The 26,433-nt window shown below is 39.3% G+C and overlaps 1 protein-coding gene across 1 annotated transcript in view; it reads right to left on the bottom strand.

Moving 5' to 3' along the window:
• Window positions 1–26,433, bottom strand: part of gammaCOP (coat protein (coatomer) gamma) — a 513,985-nt gene that overhangs the window by 157,322 nt on the left and 330,230 nt on the right. The window contains exons 10-11 of the mRNA XM_067138134.2: window positions 6,356–6,599; window positions 9–180 (exon numbers count right to left, since the gene is read on the bottom strand). Of these exons, the coding sequence (XP_066994235.1) occupies window positions 9–180; window positions 6,356–6,599 (416 nt within the window). The remainder of the gene's footprint in view (window positions 1–8; window positions 181–6,355; window positions 6,600–26,433) is intronic.

Here is a 26,433-nt window from a genome sequence, read left to right on the forward strand (position 1 = left end):
GATAATACCTGGTAAAGCATTTGTTATCAGCATTCCATCACTGACAGAACCAGCTTTGAGCAGTGCAGATTCATCGGAAGAGGGCACAGCAGCTAATGGTATAGACTTCATATCAAACGGTGTCTCACTCGGACTGAGTGTGTACTGATGTAGGGCACGCTCTAAGCTTGGCACCGAAACCTATATAAATTCAAGTAATACTATAATAATGAATTTAAGTAGGAAAAAAACACATTTATTTTAAGAAATATCCATAAACTGAGGAGAGTAAATGTGGGTGAGTATATAAAGACAATTATAGAACAGAAGAGTAAAACAGAACACAAGAAAAGATATATAAAATTATAATAAAGCTTTTACTGTAGCCAAATCTTTTATTTTCCAGTAAAAAATTCCTTAAGGACACCACGTACTCTTGCATGATGAAAAAAATCTCTTTTTTTTATTTTGGTGCCATACATTTCTTCATTCTTTTCTGCATCCAAATATATACAGTTTGTTGGGGTTTAGATGTCTAAAAGTACCTTAAATTCATTTTTTTAAAATGAGCATCTCAAGTATCACGCCCACTTTCAATGTCATCAGTGTACTGTTGGTTATCATTAGGCATAAAACAGAAGGTCCCTTGTTTATCTGAAGTATCTGAAGCCTCAATAAAACAAGCAATTTAGGAAGCAGTGATTTTTAATTAATCATCCAGAGATATTCCTGTGGTCATTGATGGGACATTGCAGCGTAGAGGTCATTGTTCGCTCAATGGCGTTGTCACTGCCACCTCTGTTTATCTGATAAAAACTGGGCGACTGCCCCACATGCAGATCAGTATTGATTGATTGAACTATGATGGGTACAGTGGAGGAATGGAAACTGAGGGTGCTTTGAGGATTTTTCAAAGGTCAGTGGCACAAGGCAATGCTAGAACTTAAATGCCAACATCTTGTATTGTATGGAATAGGTGGAAAAGAATATTAAATATTTTCCCATATACATTTTATGACACTTTCAATATGGACGAAAAATGAATTTCATCACTTGTAAGATACGACCAACCGTGTCCACCATCAAGGGAGCTGCCCTCTCTAGTACAATCATGGAAATTGTTAAATCATTCAAGGTGAAGCAAGAATAGGCCATTAGCAATAACAGAAAAATAATATTTATGAATTTGCCATGCTGATATGGCTCAGAACTTCTGTCTTCTAATTCCCTTGTCCTGGAGATTTTCTACCCTTATTCCTTTGAAGAAGAGGAATCCTCAATGGAGCTGTGATGCTTGGAACCGCGTTTGCTGTTAGAACCAAGATCCTTAAATCGGTTCCAAATTTCGAACCTGTGAATGAAAGATTGTCTATACTCACAATTAAATGCGTGAACAAAACCTACGCCCTAGTTAACACACATGCTCCTACAAACGATAAGAACAAGTCTGATCCAGACGAAGTTGATAATTTCTGGGACCTACTGGATGAAAAATTAAACAAAATCCCCAAACACCATGTCAAGCTTCTTTTGGGTGACTTCAATGCCCAACTAGGTCGTGAACAGAAGTACAAGAAAGTTATAGGAAATTACCCTGCTCACAAAAGAACCAATCCCAACGGCAAAAGACTGGTGTCCATTTGCGAAAATCACAACCTGCTGGTCGTCGACCCACTTTCGCCGTCTACCCAGAAAGCAAATGACTTGGCGTTCTCCCGTCCAAGCTCTCGAAGAGTTCCAAATTGATCATGTTGCAATCTCCAGGAGAAACAGCCCTGAGATTATGAATGTCAAGGTAAAGAAAGGCATCAATGTGGCCTCAGATCATTATATGTCTCTTATCAAATTCAAACAAATTCCCGCAAACACAAGGAAGACAACCAAACAGATCACACGCTTCGACAATGATAAACTTCGGCAAAGGGTCGAGGAGTTCCAGGAGAAGGTTAGACCAAATGACTGTGACTTTACCAACGCCAAAAGTCTCCCTGTTGAGGCCGCCAAAGACATTGCAGAAATCAAGAGAAGCAAAAAGCATGCCTGGTGGAACAGTACCTGCGAATCAGTCCTCCAAGAAAGACTCAATGCGTGGAAACAGTACAACTCTACGAAATCAGAAAATGATTGGGAAACCTACAAAACCCAACGTGCCCAAGCAGCTAGGGTGTTCAGAACTGAGAAACGTAAATACGAAAAATCTCTCATTGAAAAGATAGAACAAAACTTTAGGAAGAATGAAAGCAGAAAGTACTACAGAGCCTTCAAACGCAAACTCACTGGCTATAAACCACCATCTTTATGCTTTGAGCGAAAGGACGGCACACTGGCGACGTCAAATGAAGAAAATTGCAGCATTCTGGCAGATTACTTCAAGAATTTACTTAATTGCTCTAAACCTTAAAGCGCCATTGAGACCAAGGAACCCTTACTCAGGTACCCAGATTTCAGACCACCCGACAGAGATGAAATCAAGCGCCACATTGCCCGTCTCAAAAATAACAAAGCGCCGGGGGAAGACTCAGTAGTAGCAGAACTATGGAAATATGCCCCAGAGGAATCACTTGATATCTTGCAAAAGGAAATAGAAGAAATTTGGAACAAGGAGACCCTACCCGAAGATTGGAAAATAGCTTTGATCCATCCATTACACAAAAAAGGCAGCATGAAGAACATCAACAACTACAGAGGAATATCTTTGCTACCCGTGACTTACAAAATTCTATCACTTGCCATCCTGGAGCGTTTGGAAGCACAAGTCAAACATCAAATAGGTAATACCAAGGAGGGTTCAGAAAAGGTCGCTCAACAGCTGAACAGATCCAAAATCTCCAAACGATCATCAGATATTGTACACTAAGGTCCAAGCAGTATGGTTCTGTCTTTGTGGACTTTAAGAAAGCGTACGACTCCACTGACCGGGAAGTCCTGCTAAACATCTTAAATGAATTTGGAGTTGATTTGAAACTGCTGGCATTAATTAGAGCCACCCTGACCGATACAAAATCCAAGGTGAAGTTCCACGGATGTCTCTCGCATTCCTTTGACATCAAAACAGGAGTCCGACAAGGTGATGGGCTATTGCCGATACTCTTCCACTGTGTTCTTGAAAAGATCATCAGAACCTGGTGGGTGAGTTTACAGGAAACCAACTACAGTCCATTGAGAATAGGAACCAAATCCAAGGGGATCGCAACAGACTGCTTAGCATTTTCCGATGATATTGCTGTTCTCTCAAACGATATAGAAACCGCTAGAGCTCAAGTTGAAATTTTAAAGGAAATTGCCGAACAAACTGGTTTGCAGATATCGTTTGAGAAAACAAAAGTGATGACTAACTTCAAAGAGGCTCCACCAAGACTCCATAAAAAATACGGGGACATCATCCGAGTAGACAAATTCAAATACCTGGGTGAGATCATCATGAAAAATGGACTGGACAAAGAAGCACTTCAGGAGTGAGTACGCAAACTGGATAGCCTACCAAACATCCTGCACAATCTACAACAAAAAATGCCTTTCCCAAAACACCAAGATACGTCACTATGAAACAGTTCTGAAGCCAGTAGTTCTATATGCAGCCGAAACCCTGTCTCTAAATGCCAACAAAGGACTCCTTGAAGAACTGGAGAAAAGAGAACGGAAAATCGTGAGAGGAATCTTGGGATCAAAGTACAGAAATGGAATCCATCAAAAGAGATCCAACAGTAAAATCTACAGCAAAATAGAGAAAATTACCAAAACAACCCGAAAAAGATAGGCACGATTTTATGGTCATCTGAAAAGAATGGACGGAAGAAAGTTAACTAAAGAGATCTTTCACTTTTTTGATTCAAACCCCAAAACCACAATTCCCTGGTTTAGACATACCAAAGAAGACTTGCAAATGTTACATGCCTCAGCTGAAGACGCCCTTAACAGAGATGACTTCCGCAAGAAAATATTGACGAATGGGCTAAACTGATACGAGCAACCAAAGAGAAGACAAGGTGCCCCTTGGACAGAGGAGCGCAAACAGGCCGACTCACAAAGAATGAGGGAAATTTGGGCTCTAAAGAAGGCCACGTTCAGTGTCAAATGCAACAAGACTTAACGTGGTCCTTGACGGTGCGAGCAAATTATATATATGTATAATTGTAATAGCAATAATAATAATAATAATAATAATAATAATAATAATAATAATAATAATAATAATAATAATAATGAGCATTCGAATCAGTATTAACTTCAAGCCAATTTCACACTTTCCTGCATTCAGTCAGTGTTTTTTGTCTGTTTTTACATTTTACGAGGTAGTAACTATCGCACGTAATTACATAGTAAACAGTCATATGTTGGGCTGTGGAATATTGTCTATGTGCATATTTTGTTGTGGAAGCTAAGTATTTAAGCGATTAGAAAAACTGAGAATGCAATATAGGCCTAATTCATCGTGCTCGCCATTCCCCAACAACACAGATTATTCAGTAGCAAGTAGATTGAAACACTGATCAATCGATCGATCATAGTCGTTACTGCTTGCCATAAGCTATCTATATAGCTATTGATGCTATCGGTTACTTCACATTCAAGATCACATTTTTTTAATATTAATTTTTCTTTGCAATTATTTTTCTGGCACAAAAGACATGCCCTAGATTAATGTTATAAAAACTGAAAAATGTAGTTCTATTACATGGATAAATACGTTATGTCCATATTATCTGGCAGAAGAACGAATTTCCAGATTTTTTTCTGAACTCCCTGATATGTTTCGTGTGTATGATGACGTATGATAGGTTGTGTGATTGTGATTTTTATTATTATTATGATTATTATTATTATTATTATTATAGTGTAATGTGCGTAATTTTAGCTTCTTACTCATGTACATAGATCAATTTTATGGCCATACTTATATTTCCATTTACTTTATTACTTATTGTGTTCTCTTTTGCATTGCTTTTTTTCAGTTTGTATCTTACTTTTTCATTATGACTTTGTCTCTCATTATCTATACACTCCAAATTTTATTCTATTTTGTTTGTTGAACTCTGCTTTCATTATATGTTGTCCAAATCTGTAATTTTTAGCTTATCTTTGATTTTATGATAGAAAAGTACATTTCTTTTATATATGTATTATCAGTAGATTAATTATGTGGTTAAGTGTAAGAGAGGGCCACGAGCCCTAACTTCGCCACTGCTAAAGTCAATCAATCAATCAATCAATCAATCAATCAATCAATCAATCAATCAATCAATCAATCAATCAATCAATCAATCAATCAATCAATCAATATATTCCAGTTCCCCGGTTTTCCATACGGGTGGACACCCTGTACAAGCAGTTATTTAAATGAGACACATTAAAATGATTCCAACAGCTGACATTTGCCATCTTGAGCATGAAAAACTGTGGTTCTATCTTTTGCTAGCTGCTTTACGTCACACCGACACAGATAGGTCTTATGGCGATGATGGGAAGGAAAGGCCTAGGAGTTGGAAGGAAGCGGCCATGGCCTTAATTAAGGTACAGCCCCAGCATTTGCCTGGTGTGAAAATGGGAAACCACGGAAAACTATCTTCAGGCCTGCCGACAGTGGGATTCAACTTTACAAAAAACAATATAAATATTTATATTGTTTTTTGTAAAGTAATATCTATCAATACGGAAAGAAACTTATAAACAACAGTGGGATTCAAACCCACTATCTACTGGATGCAAGCTCACAGCCGCGTGCACCTGACCGCACGGCCAACTTGCCCAGTTGTGTGGTTCTATTAGCAGAAATTGTAAATGATGTCAGTCGGCCATGGAAAACAGAAAGAGGAAAAGTTACACACTAGACGAGAAAATACAATTTATATGACAAGTGGACAAGAATCCACTTAAAACTAACATTGAACTTGCTGGAGATTTAGGAATTGCTTAAACCACACTATGCAGTAATTAGTGAAAGAAACGCTATTTTACATATATTTTTAAAAAATTGGGTGCAAATTCAACAACGTTGATTAATAATGCAGCCAACCTGATATATTAAAAGAATAATCACTACAAATTACGTTTTTAACTTATATCTCTAAAATAACCCGTCTTCAATCTCATTCCTGAAAAACAGAGAAAATTATTTCAATAATTACTGTACCTAGATATATAACATAATACCTAAACTTGATTTGTAAGCAATTCTGAGTTATAAATAAAATATGCTCTTCATCTTGATATAATTATGTATAACTCAGGTTCAACTGTACTTACTGAATGCACTCATAGTGACAAAAAAACTTTTTGTTGCTATATTATTTGCCTGTGTTTATTAGAAAGGATTTCAATAAGACTTGCCCCCTTTACTGACTGAGGGTATTATTTAATTATGATAAAATTGTCATACCTGAAGTCCTTCTACTATGTAATGGTTTGAAAGTGCTTTATCTCGCCGCTCAAGGATGCTATGGTAGTAGGTAGCTCGGTCACGAACTTCATCATCGGTGTCCATCTGACATCGAGCCAGGAGGACTTGGATGTTAGGGTGTAAGTCCGCACAAGTAGCACCGAACTGTGCCATAGCAGCTACAGCAGCAGCACGGACTGGAGCATTTTCCAGGATAACACGGTTGTAAATAAAGCGAATATACCTACACAACGAAAAAGTCTCCATTATTAATTTGCAAATAGTTTTTACACAAATTACTGAAATTTGTCATGCATGTTGTTCTTTAAAGACTAATCCCTAAAATATGCCAACTGTTCTGCTAATGTTCAGGAAAACTAAAATACTGTAGATTCATAACCAGTGTCATTCATGCATAAAGAATTTAAAAAAAAAAGGATAATTTCTTTCATCTCCCCTATGAATAATGTGACCTTGCCATGGTGGGCAGGCTTGTGCATCCCAATGAAGCAGATAGCGGAGACGTAGGTACAACCATACTGGATGGTTATCCGACAAGAGACCACACTACTGAATGGTACCCCAAACAGTACATCGAAAGTTGGGTAGCAGCCTTTCAGAACTTGCAAGGGTGGAAGTCTGGATGATTGACAGACATCATCACCATCATCATGAACCAGTTCCAGTTTCACGGGTGGAGTGAATGAGCGCTCTCCATTTACTTCTGTTCATGTAGATGTCTTCATCCGTAACATGCTGCAAATCAAGACCTCATCTAGCTAGACCATTTGAAAGCTGATTGATCCACCTCTTCCTTGGCCAACCTCTTGGTCTTTTGCCTTTAAGTTCCTTAATTATAAGCTATACATTTCATTTTTGTTCCGTATTGAAGTGCAATTATAGGAATAAATTAACAAGAGGGTCCAACTTCATTTCAAGTCTAAGCTTTGTTAATACTGCTACGCAGCTGAAAACAACGGCAAACCAGAGACGTAACTGACTCCCAAGGACATGCGGCTCCCTATATGAATAAATGATGTACTGATGATGGCTTCTTCCCGGGTAAAATATTCCAGAGGTAAAATAGCCCCCCATTTAGATCTCTGGTGGGGACTACACGAGAGGGAGCAATCATCAGGAAGATGAATAAAGACAATCTGCCAGGTGAAGTGTGGAATGTTAGAAGTCTGTATCGTTGAGGTAGGTTAGGAAATTTGGAAAGGGAAATGGAAGTTAGATAGTTGGTACAAGTCAAGTACATTGGCAGGAAGAGTAGGATTACTGGTCAGGCAAGTACAAAATTATCAACATAAAATCAAACCAGGGAATGCAGGAGTTGGTTGAATGAAAACAGGGCAGTAGACAAGCTAGTACGACCAGCATAGCAAACAGATTATTGTTGTTAAGAAAGACACTAAGCCAATGCCCACCACAAAACTGCAAGTTTATGTGCCTACTAGTTCAGCAAATGATGAAGAAATCAGAAAAATATATGAAGAGAGATTTTTTCTTTTACAACTGGCTTTATGTTGCACAGACACAGATAGGTCTTATGACGATGATGGGATAGGAAAGGTCTAGGAGTAGAAAAGAAGCGACCATGGCCTTAATTAAGCTACAGCCCCAGCATTTGCCTGGTGTGAAAATGGGAAACCACGGAAAACCATCTTCAGGGCTGCTGACAGTGGGGTTTGAACCCACTATCTCCCGGATGCAAGCTCAAAGCTACGCGGCCCTAGAAATAAATTTTATATTGTACCCTGGTGGGGGTGTGGGCTGCATCATTCAATCATTTATTAAGGAATATATTACAAATACCCTAAGCATAAAATATTATACTTTGTACAGACCAGTCGCCTGTAAGGAGTTGGGACATACGTACAGACATCTGTCTCCACTGGGATTAGGAAATGGTCAGGAAATACAACAGAAAGCAGAAATAGTGTAACCAGAAGTATTTATCAAGATGGAACAAGAATACTGTAGGTATTTCCGAACTAAGGCGGAAACTTACATAGCCTCAGGGCCGGGCTATACAAAGGACAAGGAAAACAGCACGTAGGAGTTCTAGGAGATGACGTCACAGAAATTCCAACGCCAGAGGCGTGTTTGAAGGCTGCAGTTGGCAAGGCAAGGCAATAAAGCGAGATTTGAATTCCCACTCAGCATTGGGCCAATGACAAAATTCGCCAGGAAACTGTCTCAGAGGCAATCATGCCAACGTTATATTGTGGGAGGCGTTACACGGATAAACTTCGCAGATAAAATTAATAAATAAAAACGGAGTACAGATTCAGTATGAGGAAGAATTTAGAAGTATGACCTGATATTAAAAATTGGCAATTTATGTAGATTTACTGTCGTAATTCTCAGAAATCAGTGACACTATTCTCTGATTGGCTAAAAGCAAGGGACGCTACAAATGGTGCAAACTTGCCTGCTGGCAAGACAGGAGCCAAGTTCATTATTATTGTAATAACCCGCGATGGATCTGAATTCAAATTTCACACAGAGGCAAGAAATGATTAATCACACAGGAGGACCACGAAGCGAAGCCACAGGCAGATCTGTGTGTAGCCAAACGGGAAAGTTGGAGTTTCTCACTCTAACGTAACCTTGCATGAACCCGGAAAAGGAGTGAAAATAGTATAAATAGAGGGGCATGCATCACACAACACCTCACTCTGGGAAGTTTATTTGGACCGTCACTACGTGACAGCATAGTGATCCAGTACACAAAATAGTATACGTTACAGACTTGAACATTCAACAGTATCATGAGTTTGGATACCGGAGAAAGTTTACAAGTAGTTCCCTACCGACAGATCAATAGAAAGGTATATCTTAGGAACAGGGCATATTTCACGAGAACGATCGCGGTTGTTCAGCATAATTAGACGCCAGTGAACAGTAGATTCCAAACTGATACCTGGTCAGCCATGAGGACATAAGACGGCAGGAATGCAAACATTTACGAAGTGCCAGGTTCAAAATTTGATTGCGCGCCGGACCATTGAAGGTGATACCCTTGTATCATAAGTTGCTTAGTGCCGGGAAGGAATGAAGAATGTATGTGTAAATTAATGGGCCAGATAAAAGCCCAGAAGTATAAAAATTTCCTTGTTAATATTCGAGTGTAAAATGTTCCAAGTGTTATTTTTTTGACAAGTTAAAATGTGTAAATTTGAAAAGTGTGAAGGTTTACCTCTACAATGCTGGCATGGAAACTAGAAGGATGACATGCTAAAATGGACGGGCCATGTGCTCCTTGTCCGGTTTAGCAAACTACAGGGAAAAGGTGATTACCATACAAATTTAATTATGTAAATTAAGGATAACAGGGGGAATTATATTCTTTAATTATGGTAAACGTTAAGAGAGCTGCTTCCTGGCTCGTCCAATTAAGATATAGGTAGACAAAGGAACAAATTAAATATGTAAATAATTATATCAAGCATTCTTTATATTCTTGTTTGTTTTATTAGTGCTTGATTTTGTTCATTCATTTATTGTGAAGGAGCACTATGCATTTAAGATAATTTGAGATTCATGTTAGGATTGCTCCAGATGTATTTGACTGACTTATGTCAGGTAATCGTTTTTATATCTATATTAATTCATGTTGTATGATAATCCAGAGGTGCCGGGTTGCCAGCGAATTTTAATGTTGTTGTACAGGATTGGTGTCCGGTTGTTTTAATGTTACTATCAGTGATTTTGTGTGCCACGAAGTTTCGCCAGTGGACATCAGTAATAATAATCATTGAAAACATCAAGATGATAAGTGGACACGGGTTAAGTCTAAATGAGTGTGTAATAATAAAACTTTGCGAAGAAGGCATGGGCCTGATTTCTAAGAATGATTTAAATCAAATTAAATGGGGAGATAATATGTGGCACGTGGAAGCCTTTAATTCATGCCGTAAAATTGAATTAAATATTATTTAATGATCTAATGTTTTTGGGCTTAATAACAATCAAATTATTTGTTTTTAGAAGTGATAGAGGCACTAGGATATGATGGTCACACCATGTTGAAGACCCGGAGTGGGTTAAGTCCATTTTTGTTAAGTCGTGTGGGACAAAAATCCGGCATGAGAGAAAATTGAGTCGTACTGATGTTTATGAAGAAATAGATGAATATCGAGGCCTAAGTCGATGTTTTATGCAGATTCCGGTGTTATGAGTGGCAGAGGAAGTCCATGCACTGAGGATTAATGAATAATTTAGCACTCGCAGGGACTGGATGGAGATGCCCAGCTGTGGGGTGTGGGATTTGAGATCTGTCTTGGGAGGACATGGTGTCCCCATAAATTACAGTACGAATTGAAGAAAGGTTGTGGTTCAATTACCGTTATTGTGTCCCGACCAATGTGAATTTGAATTTTGGATGCTCATCTGGGATTTAACATGTGCGACTAAATTCTAAAGACTGGAAATTAAAATTAAAAATTAATAATAATAATAATAATAATAATAATAATAATAATAATAATAATAATAATAATAATAATCCAAGTAAATCAAGATTTGACTAATCGCTGAGTGCCGAACAGGATCAGAACCGGATAAATTAAGGGTTAATAATAATAGTTTGTGAAACAATTTATAATAATAAGAAGAAGAGGAAGAAGAAGCAAAAGAACAAAAAATTAAAATATCATAAATGACAACAAGGGAAAAATGAAATTAAAATATGAAATCAATGATGACTCCGGGTTAAGATGATAATGATCTCCAATGATAATAAAATATGGATTGATTCGGATGATGATGTCAACAGTGACTACGGAAGTCAGCTGGCGAAATGATATAATAAATGTCAAGATGCTGTAAATAGGAAGCTAAGTTTTATGATAATATTGATAGCTAATCTCTACATCTGGATGTTGAGGTTAAGGTCATTTTGTCGTATTCCTTCCATTAACTGTAGCATGTCTTGGAGTTCGGAACCCGGGATGGTATTGAACAATCCTGGATGGGTTTCACTCAGGAAAGGTGGAGGCGATGACATAATGTGTGTGCTTGCGCCCACCTTTCCAACAGGTAAATGGTCTCGACCATACTGGTCGTAGTATTCTCTTAAGGGTTGCTGTTTCAACCCTCAGCGATTATAGGTTTTAGATGGTGTTTAATTTTCAGAAATGTATTTGCCAGATTAATGGGCAAATAAGAGTCAACGATGTTTCTTTTTGTTCCAGATAAAATTCTGAATAAAATACTCCTTAAGCATTTGCAAAGGAAACAACTCCAAGTTCTTGTTATTGTAGACACTAGTAAACCCTTGGTGACCGTTTAATATATCCGTCCCTTTTTTCTCGGAAGGAGCTTCCCGTTTTCCCTTTTGATCTGTTTTAGTGTAATTAATTAATTTGTTTCTATTATGAGCCTTAATGTTAATAATTTTCATGGCCCGTTGAACTCTGTGATAGTACATATATCACACCCCAGAATTATATGTAGAAGTTAGAGATATTATTGTCAGCATTCGATTTATTATTATTATTATTATTATTATTATTATTATTATTATTATTATTATTATTATTATTATTATTATTATCAGTATTTCATTTGTATATTTTGCCATTTATATTGGTAAGCTGGAAGATATCCAAATATGTAGGTATGAGTAATTTGTTTTGGATGAGTGGGAAAACATTGCTTTAATAACTCTGGTAATTTGAATGAGTCATATGGCTACCCCAGTGTTTGTTGTGATGTACTTGTGTCGGGAAATTCATGAGTCATGTATATATCCCAGCCTGATGAGATGAGCTCGTTGTTGTATTAGGAAAATTTGGTGACTCATGGAATATACCCCAGAGTTTGTTATTGTCTTGGGAGGAAGAAGTAGTTCAGGTCTTGGTCTTGACAAGAGGTTCACTCATGATTGGCTGACAAGCACCAATCCAGACGTATCATCTGAGAGGAGGGGGATGTTGATGTCTATAAAGGTTGATCATACGGCGGCAACCAGGAACATTGTAAGAAACATTGTAAGGGAGATTGTAAGAGGTGATTGTAAAGGAACAAGAAGGAAGACAACTACTACAACTACAAGCAGTAACACTGTATGAAGGAACGACAACTGACACACTGTACGAGAAGGAAGTAGTGCTGATACACGGTACTGGAGTGACACGGCTGCAATGGACTGGACTTCAAACGTTCGTGGAGTGTAGTCTTGTTATGTTCGTGGAAAGTGACTGATTGTGGAGAGTGCTTGCGCATTAAGTATTGTAGCACTTGTGGCGGCCTAGCATTATATGTTGGTGAAAGCTATCTCAGACTTTCCATAAATTTATATGTTGAGGATTGACAGACGTGTGTATATATCTTTACAACAAGTGTTAAAATATGTGAACACAGTAGTACAAGGTACAGTATCTGTGTGATGTGATAACTGCCGAATATGAGAATCGGTAAGTCGAATTGATATAGAGACAGTGAAGGGTATTTATCTTCATACATGTACATTGTTCATCGGACTATCTACAAATGGTAGCTTAGTTCTCGCTTTCGTTTTCCCACTATTTTCATTATTTTTGTTGTTGTTGTTGTAAATATGGAGTCTTCCAGCAATATTTTATGTGTGTATTATATGTATAATGTTGTATGTTGATGAGGTGCTCATGCACGGAATTTGTTAAGAATATAGTTAGCTATTTTAGAATCAGTGTTATTGATGAACCTAGGTGCAGTTCCTACCTAATCAGTCGTTTTCAGGAGGTTAGGTAAGGCCTGCAGCAGATGTACCAGTACGCAGCATTATGTACACGCCCTGGGATATACAGTTTATCATGCTCTTATCTAAATTTGAGGGATCCATTCTGGTGAACTCTGGCGCCCATACTACGGACATTTTGGTTAATTATGCTTATTAATTTTATTAAGTTTTTGAGTAATTTTATTTATATATTTTTATTCATGATTTTATTTATCAGTAAGCCATCAAAAAGTTACAACTCTGTAGTACTAATTTCATTGCGCCTATATTTAAATTGGAGATTCCGTATCTTAGTACTTTTCTTTGTTTGTTTGTTTGTTTGTTTGTTTGTTTGTTTGTTTGTTATTTGTGCCATACATTGAACCGTAACACCCCTGAGATAAATACTGGTTGGGACTCAGGAATGGGTGGGTGCAATATAATATGCAAAAGGAGACTAGAATGTAATTGTGATGGGAGACTGGAATACAGTGGTAGGCCAAGGAAGAGAAGGTAATACATTAGAAGAATTCAGCCTGGAACAAAGGATGAAAGAGGAAATCAGCTGATTAAAATCTGCACCAATCATAAATTAGTCCTTGCAAATACTTGGAGCAAACACCACAAAATCGGCTGTATACGTGGACGAGACTTGCAGACGCTGGAAAGTATCAAATAGACCCCATTATGATTAGGCAGAGATAAAGAAACCAGGTACTGGACTGCAAGATCTTCCCAGGAGCAGACATGGACAATGACCACAACTTGGATGTAATGCCATCTAAAGTTGATGAAATTGAAGAAAGGAAGGATTGCAAGGAGATGGGATCTAGATAAGTTAAAAAATAAGAAAGCGAGGGATTGTTTCAAGGAACATGATGCACAAGGACTAAATGAAAAGGCTGAAGAAAAAACTATAGATAACGGAATAGTGGTGAAAAATAAGATCAGTAGGACTGGTGAAGAAGGGTTAGGAAGAAAGGACGATCACGTGAAAATCAGTGGATAACTCAGATAATACCAGACCTGATTGATGAATGATGAAAGTACAAGAATGCAAAAAGACTAGGAGGGCAGATAAGAATACAGGAGATTAAAGAACGAAGTTGATAGAAAGTGCAGGACAGATAAGAAAGAATAGCACAAAGAGAAGTGCATGACTGTTGAAGATTGGATAATAGGAGGAAAGGCAGATCCTGAATGTAGGAAAATCACAGAAACCTTTGGAGAAAAGAAACCTAGGCATATGGATATTAAAAGCTCAGACGGAAAACTACTTCCGGGGAAGCAAGACAAGGCAGAAAGATGGCAGGATCATATTCAACAATTGTATCAATGGAGAGAAGGTGACGTTCTGGAACAGGAAGTGGCTTTGATGCTCATGAAATGGGACACCCAATTTGAGGTCCGAATTCGACAGAGCTCTGAGACACCCCAATAGGAATGGCACCTAGAGTTGATGACACACCCTCAGAATGACTGTAATAGGAAAAACCAGCAGAGCGAAGTTAATCCACTTAGTGTATAAAACCTGAAATCCAATTTTAGACAGAATTCTGTTGTACCTATTCCTAAGAAAGCAGGTGCTAACCAGCATGAAAATCTACCACACCATAAGTTTAGTATCTAATGCTTTTAAAATTGTAACACGTATTATTTACAGAAGAATGGAAAGACAAGTTGAAGCTGAGTCAAGAGAAAATTAGTTTGACTTCAGAAGAAATGTACAAACATGTGAAGCAATCCTGACTTTACGCCTGATCTTAGAGGATTGAATTACAAAGAACAACTCTACGTACATGACATTCGTAAATGTAGAAAAGGCATTTGATGATACTGATTGGACAAAGCTATCTGGGATTCTGCAGGTGATCAGGAATAAATACCAAGAAAGAAGGGTTATCTACAATCTGTAGAAAAATCATTCTGCAGTGATAAGAATCTAGGGCAACAAAATAGCAGCAGCAATCCAGAAAGGAGTGGGATAAGGCTGGAGCTTGTCCCACCTCCTTTTCAATATTTATACAGAACACGCAGTACAGGAAATCAAAACTTTGAGATTTGCTGATGATATTATTTTATCTGAGTCTGCAGAATATCTGGAGAAATTGCTGAATGGTATGGACATAGTCCTTGAGAAGGAGTACAAGATAAAAATAAATAAATCCAAAACAAAAGTAATATAGTGAGTTTGAACAGAGTCAGATGATGCAAGAAATATTACATTAAGAAAGGGAAGTAGATGTTACTGGGGTAGTAGAATAAATATTGAAGGCAAAAGCAAGGAGGAAATAAAATTCACACTGGCACAAGCAAGGAAGGCCTTTCTTAAGAAAAGAAATTTGCTCACTTCGAACACTGATATAGGAATTAGAAAAATGTTTTTGAAGACTTTCGCCTGGAGTATGGTTTTGTATGGAACTGAAACATGGCCAATAACTAGCTCAAAAAGAAAAAAAGAATAGAAGCTTTTGAAATGGGGTCTTATGGAGGAATGCTGAAGGTGAGATGGATAGAATGAATCATGAATAAGAGATACCAAATCACACTGGTGTGCGAATGACTTGGTTAACCTGATGAGTGCTACACCCGCCTATAGACGGCTGACACAGATGTTCCACCACTGCTATGCCCGTCTACAGACTGTGCACATGAACTTTTTTTTTTTTTTTCAGTTTCCCGGTTCACTTTCAAGTGCCAATTCAATATCTGGCATGTTCTGCCATCTGTTGGACATTATGTAGAACTAATTGATCATGGCTTATAGCTTCGGGAAGTCACTTACAGAGCTTTCTGTAGACATCTGTGGAGTTCATCTGTAATGTAAACAAGCATGGCAGAACAACAAGCTGGTTACTCTCGACACAATGTTACTTCGGATCAAAGAATCTTTCAGTTAGTAACCACAGTGGGAAGTGATGATGAAGATGATGAAGATGATGAATTATTAAGCAATTTTAAAAGTGAAAGCGATACAGATAAACGGGGCTAAAAGTCAGGTTGTGAGTTTCACAAATAGGAAAAGTCCTCTCAGTTTTAATTACTGCGTTGATGGGGTGAAAGTTCCTTTTGGGGATCATTGTAAGTATCTAGGTGTTAATATAAGGAAAGATCTTCACTGGGGTAATCACATAAATGGGATTGTAAATAAAGGGTACCGATCTCTGCACATGGTTATGAGGGTGTTTAGGGGTTGTAGTAAGGATGTAAAGGAGAGTGCATATAAGTCTCTGGTAAGACTCCAACTAGAGTATGGTTCCAGTGTATGGGACCCTCACCAGGATTACCTGATTCAAGAACTGGAAAAAATCCAAAGAAAAGCAGCTCGATTTGTTCTGGGTGATTTCCGACAAAAGAGTAGCGTTACAAAAATGTTGCAATGTTTGGGTTGGGAAGAATTGAGAGAAAGAAGAAGAGCTGCTCGACTAAGTGGTATGTAATACCAATATAAATGGTCCGTTATTGGACATTATAAATTTTCCAGCTAGCTCATTCTTGGTTGCCAGCGTTTCGCCCTCGTGTGCTAGGGTGGGCTCATCAGTTGGTACCTAGCACACCTACCAATACGCTGGCTAGTGCATACCGTGGAGGCCACTGCGTAGGCTAACTGGAGCCACCGGCAGTGCCAATGCACTAAGAGACTTTGTCTCATCACTAAAAATTGATGCCTGCTTGGCCATCAGATGATATAGATGTTGATTCCCATAGGGAATCTGAAATATTTGTCCTGAATGAGCAAATTTATAATACCAATATAAATGGTCCGTTATTGGACATTATAAATTTTCCAGCTAGCTCATTCTTGGTTGCCAGCGTTTCGCCCTCGTGTGCTAGGGTGGGCTCATCAGTTGGTACCTAGCACACCTACCAATACGCTGGCTAGTGCATACCGTGGAGGCCACTGCGTAGGCTAACTGGAGCCACCGGCAGTGCCAATGCACTAAGAGACTTTGTCTCATCACTAAAAATTGATGCCTGCTTGGCCATCAGATGATATAGATGTTGATTCCCATAGGGAATCTGAAATATTTGTCCTGAATGAGCAAATTTATAATACCAATATAAATGGTCCGTTATTGGACATTATAAATTTTCCAGCTAGCTCATTCTTGGTTGCCAGCGTTTCGCCCTCGTGTGCTAGGGTGGGCTCATCAGTTGGTACCTAGCACACCTACCAATACGCTGGCTAGTGCATACCGTGGAGGCCACTGCGTAGGCTAACTGGAGCCACCGGCAGTGCCAATGCACTAAGAGACTTTGTCTCATCACTAAAAATTGATGCCTGCTTGGCCATCAGATGATATAGATGTTGATTCCCATAGGGAATCTGAAATATTTGTCCTGAATGAGCAAATTTATAATACCAATATAAATGGTCCGTTATTGGACATTATAAATTTTCCAGCTAGCTCATTCTTGGTTGCCAGCGTTTCGCCCTCGTGTGCTAGGGTGGGCTCATCAGTTGGTACCTAGCACACCTACCAATACGCTGGCTAGTGCATACCGTGGAGGCCACTGCGTAGGCTAACTGGAGCCACCGGCAGTGCCAATGCACTAAGAGACTTTGTCTCATCACTAAAAATTGATGCCTGCTTGGCCATCAGATGATATAGATGTTGATTCCCATAGGGAATCTGAAATATTTGTCCTGAATGAGCAAATTTATAATACCAATATAAATGGTCCGTTATTGGACATTATAAATTTTCCAGCTAGCTCATTCTTGGTTGCCAGCGTTTCGCCCTCGTGTGCTAGGGTGGGCTCATCAGTTGGTACCTAGCACACCTACCAATACGCTGGCTAGTGCATACCGTGGAGGCCACTGCGTAGGCTAACTGGAGCCACCGGCAGTGCCAATGCACTAAGAGACTTTGTCTCATCACTAAAAATTGATGCCTGCTTGGCCATCAGATGATATAGATGTTGATTCCCATAGGGAATCTGAAATATTTGTCCTGAATGAGCAAATTTATAATACCAATATAAATGGTCCGTTATTGGACATTATAAATTTTCCAGCTAGCTCATTCTTGGTTGCCAGCGTTTCGCCCTCGTGTGCTAGGGTGGGCTCATCAGTTGGTACCTAGCACACCTACCAATACGCTGGCTAGTGCATACCGTGGAGGCCACTGCGTAGGCTAACTGGAGCCACCGGCAGTGCCAATGCACTAAGAGACTTTGTCTCATCACTAAAAATTGATGCCTGCTTGGCCATCAGATGATATAGATGTTGATTCCCATAGGGAATCTGAAATATTTGTCCTGAATGAGCAAATTTATAATACCAATATAAATGGTCCGTTATTGGACATTATAAATTTTCCAGCTAGCTCATTCTTGGTTGCCAGCGTTTCGCCCTCGTGTGCTAGGGTGGGCTCATCAGTTGGTACCTAGCACACCTACCAATACGCTGGCTAGTGCATACCGTGGAGGCCACTGCGTAGGCTAACTGGAGCCACCGGCAGTGCCAATGCACTAAGAGACTTTGTCTCATCACTAAAAATTGATGCCTGCTTGGCCATCAGATGATATAGATGTTGATTCCCATAGGGAATCTGAAATATTTGTCCTGAATGAGCAAATTTATAATACCAATATAAATGGTCCGTTATTGGACATTATAAATTTTCCAGCTAGCTCATTCTTGGTTGCCAGCGTTTCGCCCTCGTGTGCTAGGGTGGGCTCCAGTTAGCCTACGCAGTGGCCTCCACGGTATGCACTAGCCAGCGTATTGGTAGGTGTGCTAGGTACCAACTGATGAGCCCACCCTAGCACACGAGGGCGAAACGCTGGCAACCAAGAATGAGCTAGCTGGAAAATTTATAATGTCCAATAACGGACCATTTATATTGGTATTATAAATTTGCTCATTCAGGACAAATATTTCAGATTCCCTATGGGAATCAACATCTATATCATCTGATGGCCAAGCAGGCATCAATTTTTAGTGATGAGACAAAGTCTCTTAGTGCATTGGCACTGCCGGTGGCTCCAGTTAGCCTACGCAGTGGCCTCCACGGTATGCACTAGCCAGCGTATTGGTAGGTGTGCTAGGTACCAACTGATGAGCCCACCCTAGCACACGAGGGCGAAACGCTGGCAACCAAGAATGAGCTAGCTGGAAAATTTATAATGTCCAATAACGGACCATTTATATTGGTATTATAAATTTGCTCATTCAGGACAAATATTTCAGATTCCCTATGGGAATCAACATCTATATCATCTGATGGCCAAGCAGGCATCAATTTTTAGTGATGAGACAAAGTCTCTTAGTGCATTGGCACTGCCGGTGGCTCCAGTTAGCCTACGCAGTGGCCTCCACGGTATGCACTAGCCAGCGTATTGGTAGGTGTGCTAGGTACCAACTGATGAGCCCACCCTAGCACACGAGGGCGAAACGCTGGCAACCAAGAATGAGCTAGCTGGAAAATTTATAATGTCCAATAACGGACCATTTATATTGGTATTATAAATTTGCTCATTCAGGACAAATATTTCAGATTCCCTATGGGAATCAACATCTATATCATCTGATGGCCAAGCAGGCATCAATTTTTAGTGATGAGACAAAGTCTCTTAGTGCATTGGCACTGCCGGTGGCTCCAGTTAGCCTACGCAGTGGCCTCCACGGTATGCACTAGCCAGCGTATTGGTAGGTGTGCTAGGTACCAACTGATGAGCCCACCCTAGCACACGAGGGCGAAACGCTGGCAACCAAGAATGAGCTAGCTGGAAAATTTATAATGTCCAATAACGGACCATTTATATTGGTATTATAAATTTGCTCATTCAGGACAAATATTTCAGATTCCCTATGGGAATCAACATCTATATCATCTGATGGCCAAGCAGGCATCAATTTTTAGTGATGAGACAAAGTCTCTTAGTGCATTGGCACTGCCGGTGGCTCCAGTTAGCCTACGCAGTGGCCTCCACGGTATGCACTAGCCAGCGTATTGGTAGGTGTGCTAGGTACCAACTGATGAGCCCACCCTAGCACACGAGGGCGAAACGCTGGCAACCAAGAATGAGCTAGCTGGAAAATTTATAATGTCCAATAACGGACCATTTATATTGGTATTATAAATTTGCTCATTCAGGACAAATATTTCAGATTCCCTATGGGAATCAACATCTATATCATCTGATGGCCAAGCAGGCATCAATTTTTAGTGATGAGACAAAGTCTCTTAGTGCATTGGCACTGCCGGTGGCTCCAGTTAGCCTACGCAGTGGCCTCCACGGTATGCACTAGCCAGCGTATTGGTAGGTGTGCTAGGTACCAACTGATGAGCCCACCCTAGCACACGAGGGCGAAACGCTGGCAACCAAGAATGAGCTAGCTGGAAAATTTATAATGTCCAATAACGGACCATTTATATTGGTATTATAAATTTGCTCATTCAGGACAAATATTTCAGATTCCCTATGGGAATCAACATCTATATCATCTGATGGCCAAGCAGGCATCAATTTTTAGTGATGAGACAAAGTCTCTTAGTGCATTGGCACTGCCGGTGGCTCCAGTTAGCCTACGCAGTGGCCTCCACGGTATGCACTAGCCAGCGTATTGGTAGGTGTGCTAGGTACCAACTGATGAGCCCACCCTAGCACACGAGGGCGAAACGCTGGCAACCAAGAATGAGCTAGCTGGAAAATTTATAATGTCCAATAACGGACCATTTATATTGGTATTATAAATTTGCTCATTCAGGACAAATATTTCAGATTCCCTATGGGAATCAACATCTATATAAGTGGTATGTTCCGAGCTGTCAGCGGAGAGAAGGCGTGGAATGACATTAGTAGACGAATAGGTTTGAATGGCGTATATAAAAGTAGGAAAGATCACAATATGAAGATAAAGTTGGAATTCAAGAGGACAAACTGGGGCAAATATTCATTTATAGGAAGGGGAGTTAGGGATTGGAATAACTTACCAAGGGAGATGTTCAATAAATTTCCAATTTCTTTGAAATCATTTCAGAAAAGGCTAGGAAAGCAACAGATAGGGAATCTGCCACCTGGGCGACTGCCCTAAATGCAGATCAGTATTGATTGATTGATTCTTTTCCTCAACCCTCGCTCCCATAACTAAGCTTGCTATTCCTGGACAGAGAGTACTGAAAATATCGTAAGTGAGAAAGAAACAGAGCACCTCCTAAATAAAAGAAGAAAAACACAGTGAGTTCAAAAGCTATTTCATCACTATCTTTGTGGCAGATGGATGACTTTTCTCCACCAGACTTTCAAGTGACTATAACAGACTCTGGGACACAAGTAGTGTTTGATGGCAACACCAAAATCATTGATTTTTTAAAAAACTTTTGTCCCAGTGGAGTTGGTGCAGCTGGTTGTCGATGAAACAAATCGGTATCACAAACAACTGGTGGAAACAGTGAGCTGTCACCACATTCCAAGTTTAGAAAGTGGAGTGATGTAACAGTGGATCAAATGTCTACTTTCCTTATAGTGTGTATGCTGATGGGAAGAAACAGTCAGAACAATATATTTGAACACTGGTCATCTGATAGGTTGCTTTACTTGCCAATTTATTCAGAATTGATACCCAGGGACACATTCCAAATGATTCAATGTTACACATATGTAACAACGATGTTCAGCAACTCTACAAGAAAATTATTCAGAAAATCTTTGAAACTATTCATCAACCTGTGTATTGAATCACTGGTGTTGTTCAAAGGGAGGTTATAACTCAAACAGTATATTCCACCCGAGCATCACAGGTTTGATGTCCAACTTTTTGTTTTGTGTGATGTGGAAACTGGGTATATTTTAGATTTTATTGCATACACGTGTGCTGATACAGATATCTGCACTAATGAACTGCTAGGAGTGTCAGGAAGTGGTGTTACCACATTACTCGAACCATATCTTGACAAGGGACACATGCTGTTCATAGACAATTGGTATACCAGTCCACTGTTAGTTGACCATCTTGTGAGGAGAAAGACTCATGTGTGCGGTACTGTTCGTAAGAACCGAAAGGGGATGCCTGTGTTTGTAAAGGCATTGCAGGAAGGGGGATATTGAATCGCATCACACAGACAATACGATGACATTGCGATGGGAAGATAAGAGGGAAATTTACATACATTCATCCTTCCACTGCAATGAAATGGTAACAACTGAGGAAACTGACCTCCAAACTGAGGAAACAGTTAAGAAACCAGATACAGTTGTAGACTATAATACAGTACAAGTATGGGTGGGGTTGATAAGACAAACATGATGTTTTCATACATTGAAATGTAAGGAAAACCACCAGATGGTGCAAGAAACTGTTATTTCACGTCATAGATCTGCGCCTTCTGCATTCATTTGCTTTGTACCGACTCCAAACTGGTAGCCATATGTCCTTGGCGAATTCCAATTAGAAGTTATCCGAGAGCTGACTGCAAACCACCACACACCTGGTAAACCAAATAAAGGTGGTCGACCGCCCCTAGAGAAAAATTCATTGCGCCTTACAGACCATCATTTCCCTAATGAGATTCCCCCTACCCCGTCGGGTAAACCAGGTAAGATCTGTCATGCATGTGTTCACTCCACCCAGCAGCCTGTGAAGCGGAGAGAAAGCCGCTATTGGTGCCGATTGTGCGATGAAGGGCAATGGGTTGTGCCATGTTTTGAAGAGTTTCATAACAAAGAAATGGTATCAAATGTCAAAAGGACTGCTCATAGTGTGAAACCTGTACCTGATAAATATTTACAATACATGGTAATTATATTTCTGTATTAGACATCCCTATACATTTAGTAGTTGTCATGTCCATGAGTACCACAAGTTTACAGTTTACAATGAATTTGTTAAAATATCAACTTATGTACTTGTAAGGAGTTACATGTATTAGTTGCCTACATATTTTAGGAAATAATTTTATTTTGGGCTCTTTACCTGATATAAAGCTTATGTCTGAATGTTTAAAGATGATGTACGCGTGGGAACAAAAAGTGTAATTTTGTTTTCTCTCAAAGCAATTTTGAACCTAAGTGTAGAATTTTCCATTTGCATTTAGATTTATAAAGAACCAACATAAAAATTTTAAGCTAATCGCCCCAATGATAAGTTAAAAACTGAGGCTTCTACAAATTTCTTACATATGAATGATAAAACTCAGCAGTGAGATGCCAAACAATTTAACTGGTAACTCAGCACTTAAAAGGTAAAATTTGAGTAGAAGAAAAGATAGAATGATGGAACACATCTTAAGATACCCAGGACTTGTTCAGTTAGTTTTTGAGGGAAGCGTAGGTAGTAAGAACAGCAAGGATAGGGCAAGGTATGAATATGACATATTAGAGTAGACATAGGATGTAATAGTTACATAGCACAGTATAGGATGGCATGGAGGGTTGCATCAAACTAGTCTATAGACTGATGATCCAAAACAACAACAACAACAACAACAACAACAACAACAACAACAACAACAACAACAACAACAACAATAATAATAATTTCTTTGAAAGAGAGAAGATTGCTTCTTCAAAATTAATAAAGTGAAATGACTTTTGCTATTCTAAAGCACTAAAAAGAAACTGAGTTACAATGAGCAACACACATTTTTTCTCATCAGGCAATCATTTGTTTGTGCTGACATCGTATTTTAATCAATGTATTAGTATTATAGGTAAAACACAGGTAGCAGGTAGGGACCCTTTTTGAAGGCAGTCCTACCCAGGGAATGGCGCCCCTGCCTATGCGAGTCCCAGAGCATACTGACCCAGTGTGTAACATCTGGTAAGGGTCTCAGTCAGTGTTACGAGTTAAGACCTCAACGACTTCTACAGCGGAGAACGTGGACTTTGGTACGGTGGAGGCGGTGGAAGAGGCAGCCCTGTATTCAGGGATTAATATGAGTACAACCTGCTGCCTTGTAGGTTGAGATGACTGGACACCAAAGGCTAAGGGAGAAAACTCGGAGAGAAAATCTCTGTCTGTGTTAGGCTCAGCAGGTCAACAGAGGGATTACTGAAGAAGTTGCTTTCAAGAATAATACAAGCCTCGGATGTAGGAATTTACGTCAACGACATTAGTTTGGTGCGAATGACAGTTCACAGTCCGATGTTACACCAGCTACCCAAACCAAACGAAAACAACGTACTAGGGTGGGAACATTAAATATCCTGACGACAAACAAAACTGAAGAGCTGGTCAATGTCATGGAAAGGAGGAAACGTCTGATCATGGGCCTGAGTGAAACAAAGAGGAAGAAAACTGGGAAAATAAATATCAGATTGGACTATAGTCTCAACTGGTCTGGAAATGAAGTAGTCTAGGAATGGAGTAGGATTTTTAATACATAGAGACACAGATGCTTGTAGTTTGTTAGTGAAAGGATAATTAAGTTATCTCTGAACTTAGGAGAGAAAAAGTACAATGTGATCCAAGTCTATGCTCTACAGGTCAACTTACTTGATAACTTGGAAGAACACACTGAGTATGACAATCTAATTGTAATAGGTGATTTTAATTCACAAGTTGGCTCACAACGAACATGATATGAATCCACACTGGGCCCTCATGGAATGGGAAACAGAAATGAAGAGGGAGAATATATGCTAGATTTATGCATGAGAAACAACCTGATAGTGAGTAAAACTTGGTTCAAGAAAAGGGGCTCACATAAAATCATAAGATATAGCTGGGATGATAAAATAGGTACAGTAATAGATTATATTCTGATAGATCAAAATGTATGGGAAAATGTCAATGATGTCAAGGTCATTCCAAGTGAAGACCTCGGTGGAGACCATAGACTGTTTGTTGCAGTTATTGCAGAGAAAAGACCTCCCAAAGTCTGTAACAAAAGAGTCCCAAAAATAAAAACTTGGCGACTAACCGAGCCAAGTGTAAAGGAAGAATTCAGGTAAGGTGTCCACAGGTTGTTACCAAGAGAAGAACTGAAACTGGTAGGTGAAGAATGGGATACTCTAAAAAAGGTTGTGGTTGGTACAGCAGAAGTGTGGGGACGACAGAGTCAAATAAGAAAACCTAAAGAAACTGTCTGGTGGAATGATGACATTAAAAAGGCTACCAATGACAGAAACCGTGCAAGAAGAACCTTATATCAAGCAAGAACACGGGGAGATCAATATGAAATAGAGGAGAAGCTGTCATTTTACAGAGAGAAAAAATTACGGGTCTAACAGTTGGATGTAGCTGAAAAGCAGAAATGCAAGGAAGATCTGGCTACCAAAATAACGCAGGATGGAAACAAAGAACTGTTATACAGTATTGTTAAGAATAGAAGAACTCAAAATGAATCTATCCAATCCGTAGAACTTCCTAATGGGAAGGGATAAGATCAAAATATTACAGGAGTTCCTAAGGCGCTTTGAAACTTTGCTGAACTGTTATGAAAATGTCACTCCATTAGACGACGAACCTTATGATTTTGGCAGCACAAATACCACTAGTATAACATGGTTAGAAGTAGAGACAGCAATATCTAACTTGAAAAAACACATCAATTGGATCAGGTGAATTAAGAGTTGAGATGATCAAAGCACTAGGAGAGAATGGGCAACAGTGGATGTAAAGGGTACTAAATAGAATCTGGAAAGAGAATGTAATACCGAATGACTGGAAGCAAGGAGTCATCATCCCAATGTTGAAAAAAGGTGATAGAAAGAAATGTACCAACTATAGAGGTATAACTCTGCTCTCACATGGCCTCAAAGTCTATGAAGCCATCCTTGAGAGCAGGAATAGAAAATATGTTGAACCTACACTCGAGGAGGAACAACATGGATTTAGACCTCATAGAACAACTATAGACCTCATTTTTGCCACAAGAATGTTCTATGAGAAGTACTGGGAAGAAGGTAAAACCCTTATAACCGTTTTTCTGGACATCGAGAAAGCATATGACCATGTACCACACAGGCATATATGGGGATGTTTGAGATATAAGAAAGTGCCCGATGACATCATAGCACAAGTACAACGATTATATGATGAAACCAAGTGTTGTGTCCAGGTCCAGGATGGAAGGTCAGATTGGTTCGAAATGAAGAGTGGAGTCTAGCAAGGAAGTTGTCTTTCATCACTTCTCCTCATAATCATAGTCATAATGGATGAAGTTTTAAAAGCGGTTAAAAGAAAGGATCCAATAACTAATGCCCTGGTTTTTGCTGTTGATGTAATGGTATGGGGTGAGGCAGAAGCAGAAGTACAAACTAGACTAGATCTCCTACATGAAGCTTTTACAACCTTAGGTCTCAAAATCAGCAAAACGAAGACAATTGGCTTGGTGATGAGTAGAAACTCTCCAACTGTTCATCTAAGAATTGGAGATGAGGAGATGGATATTGTAGACAACAACTAGTATTTAGGTAG

Source organism: Anabrus simplex, chromosome 1 (genome assembly GCF_040414725.1).
Source record: "Anabrus simplex isolate iqAnaSimp1 chromosome 1, ASM4041472v1, whole genome shotgun sequence".
In the NCBI taxonomy this organism is placed as follows: domain Eukaryota; kingdom Metazoa; phylum Arthropoda; class Insecta; order Orthoptera; family Tettigoniidae; genus Anabrus; species Anabrus simplex.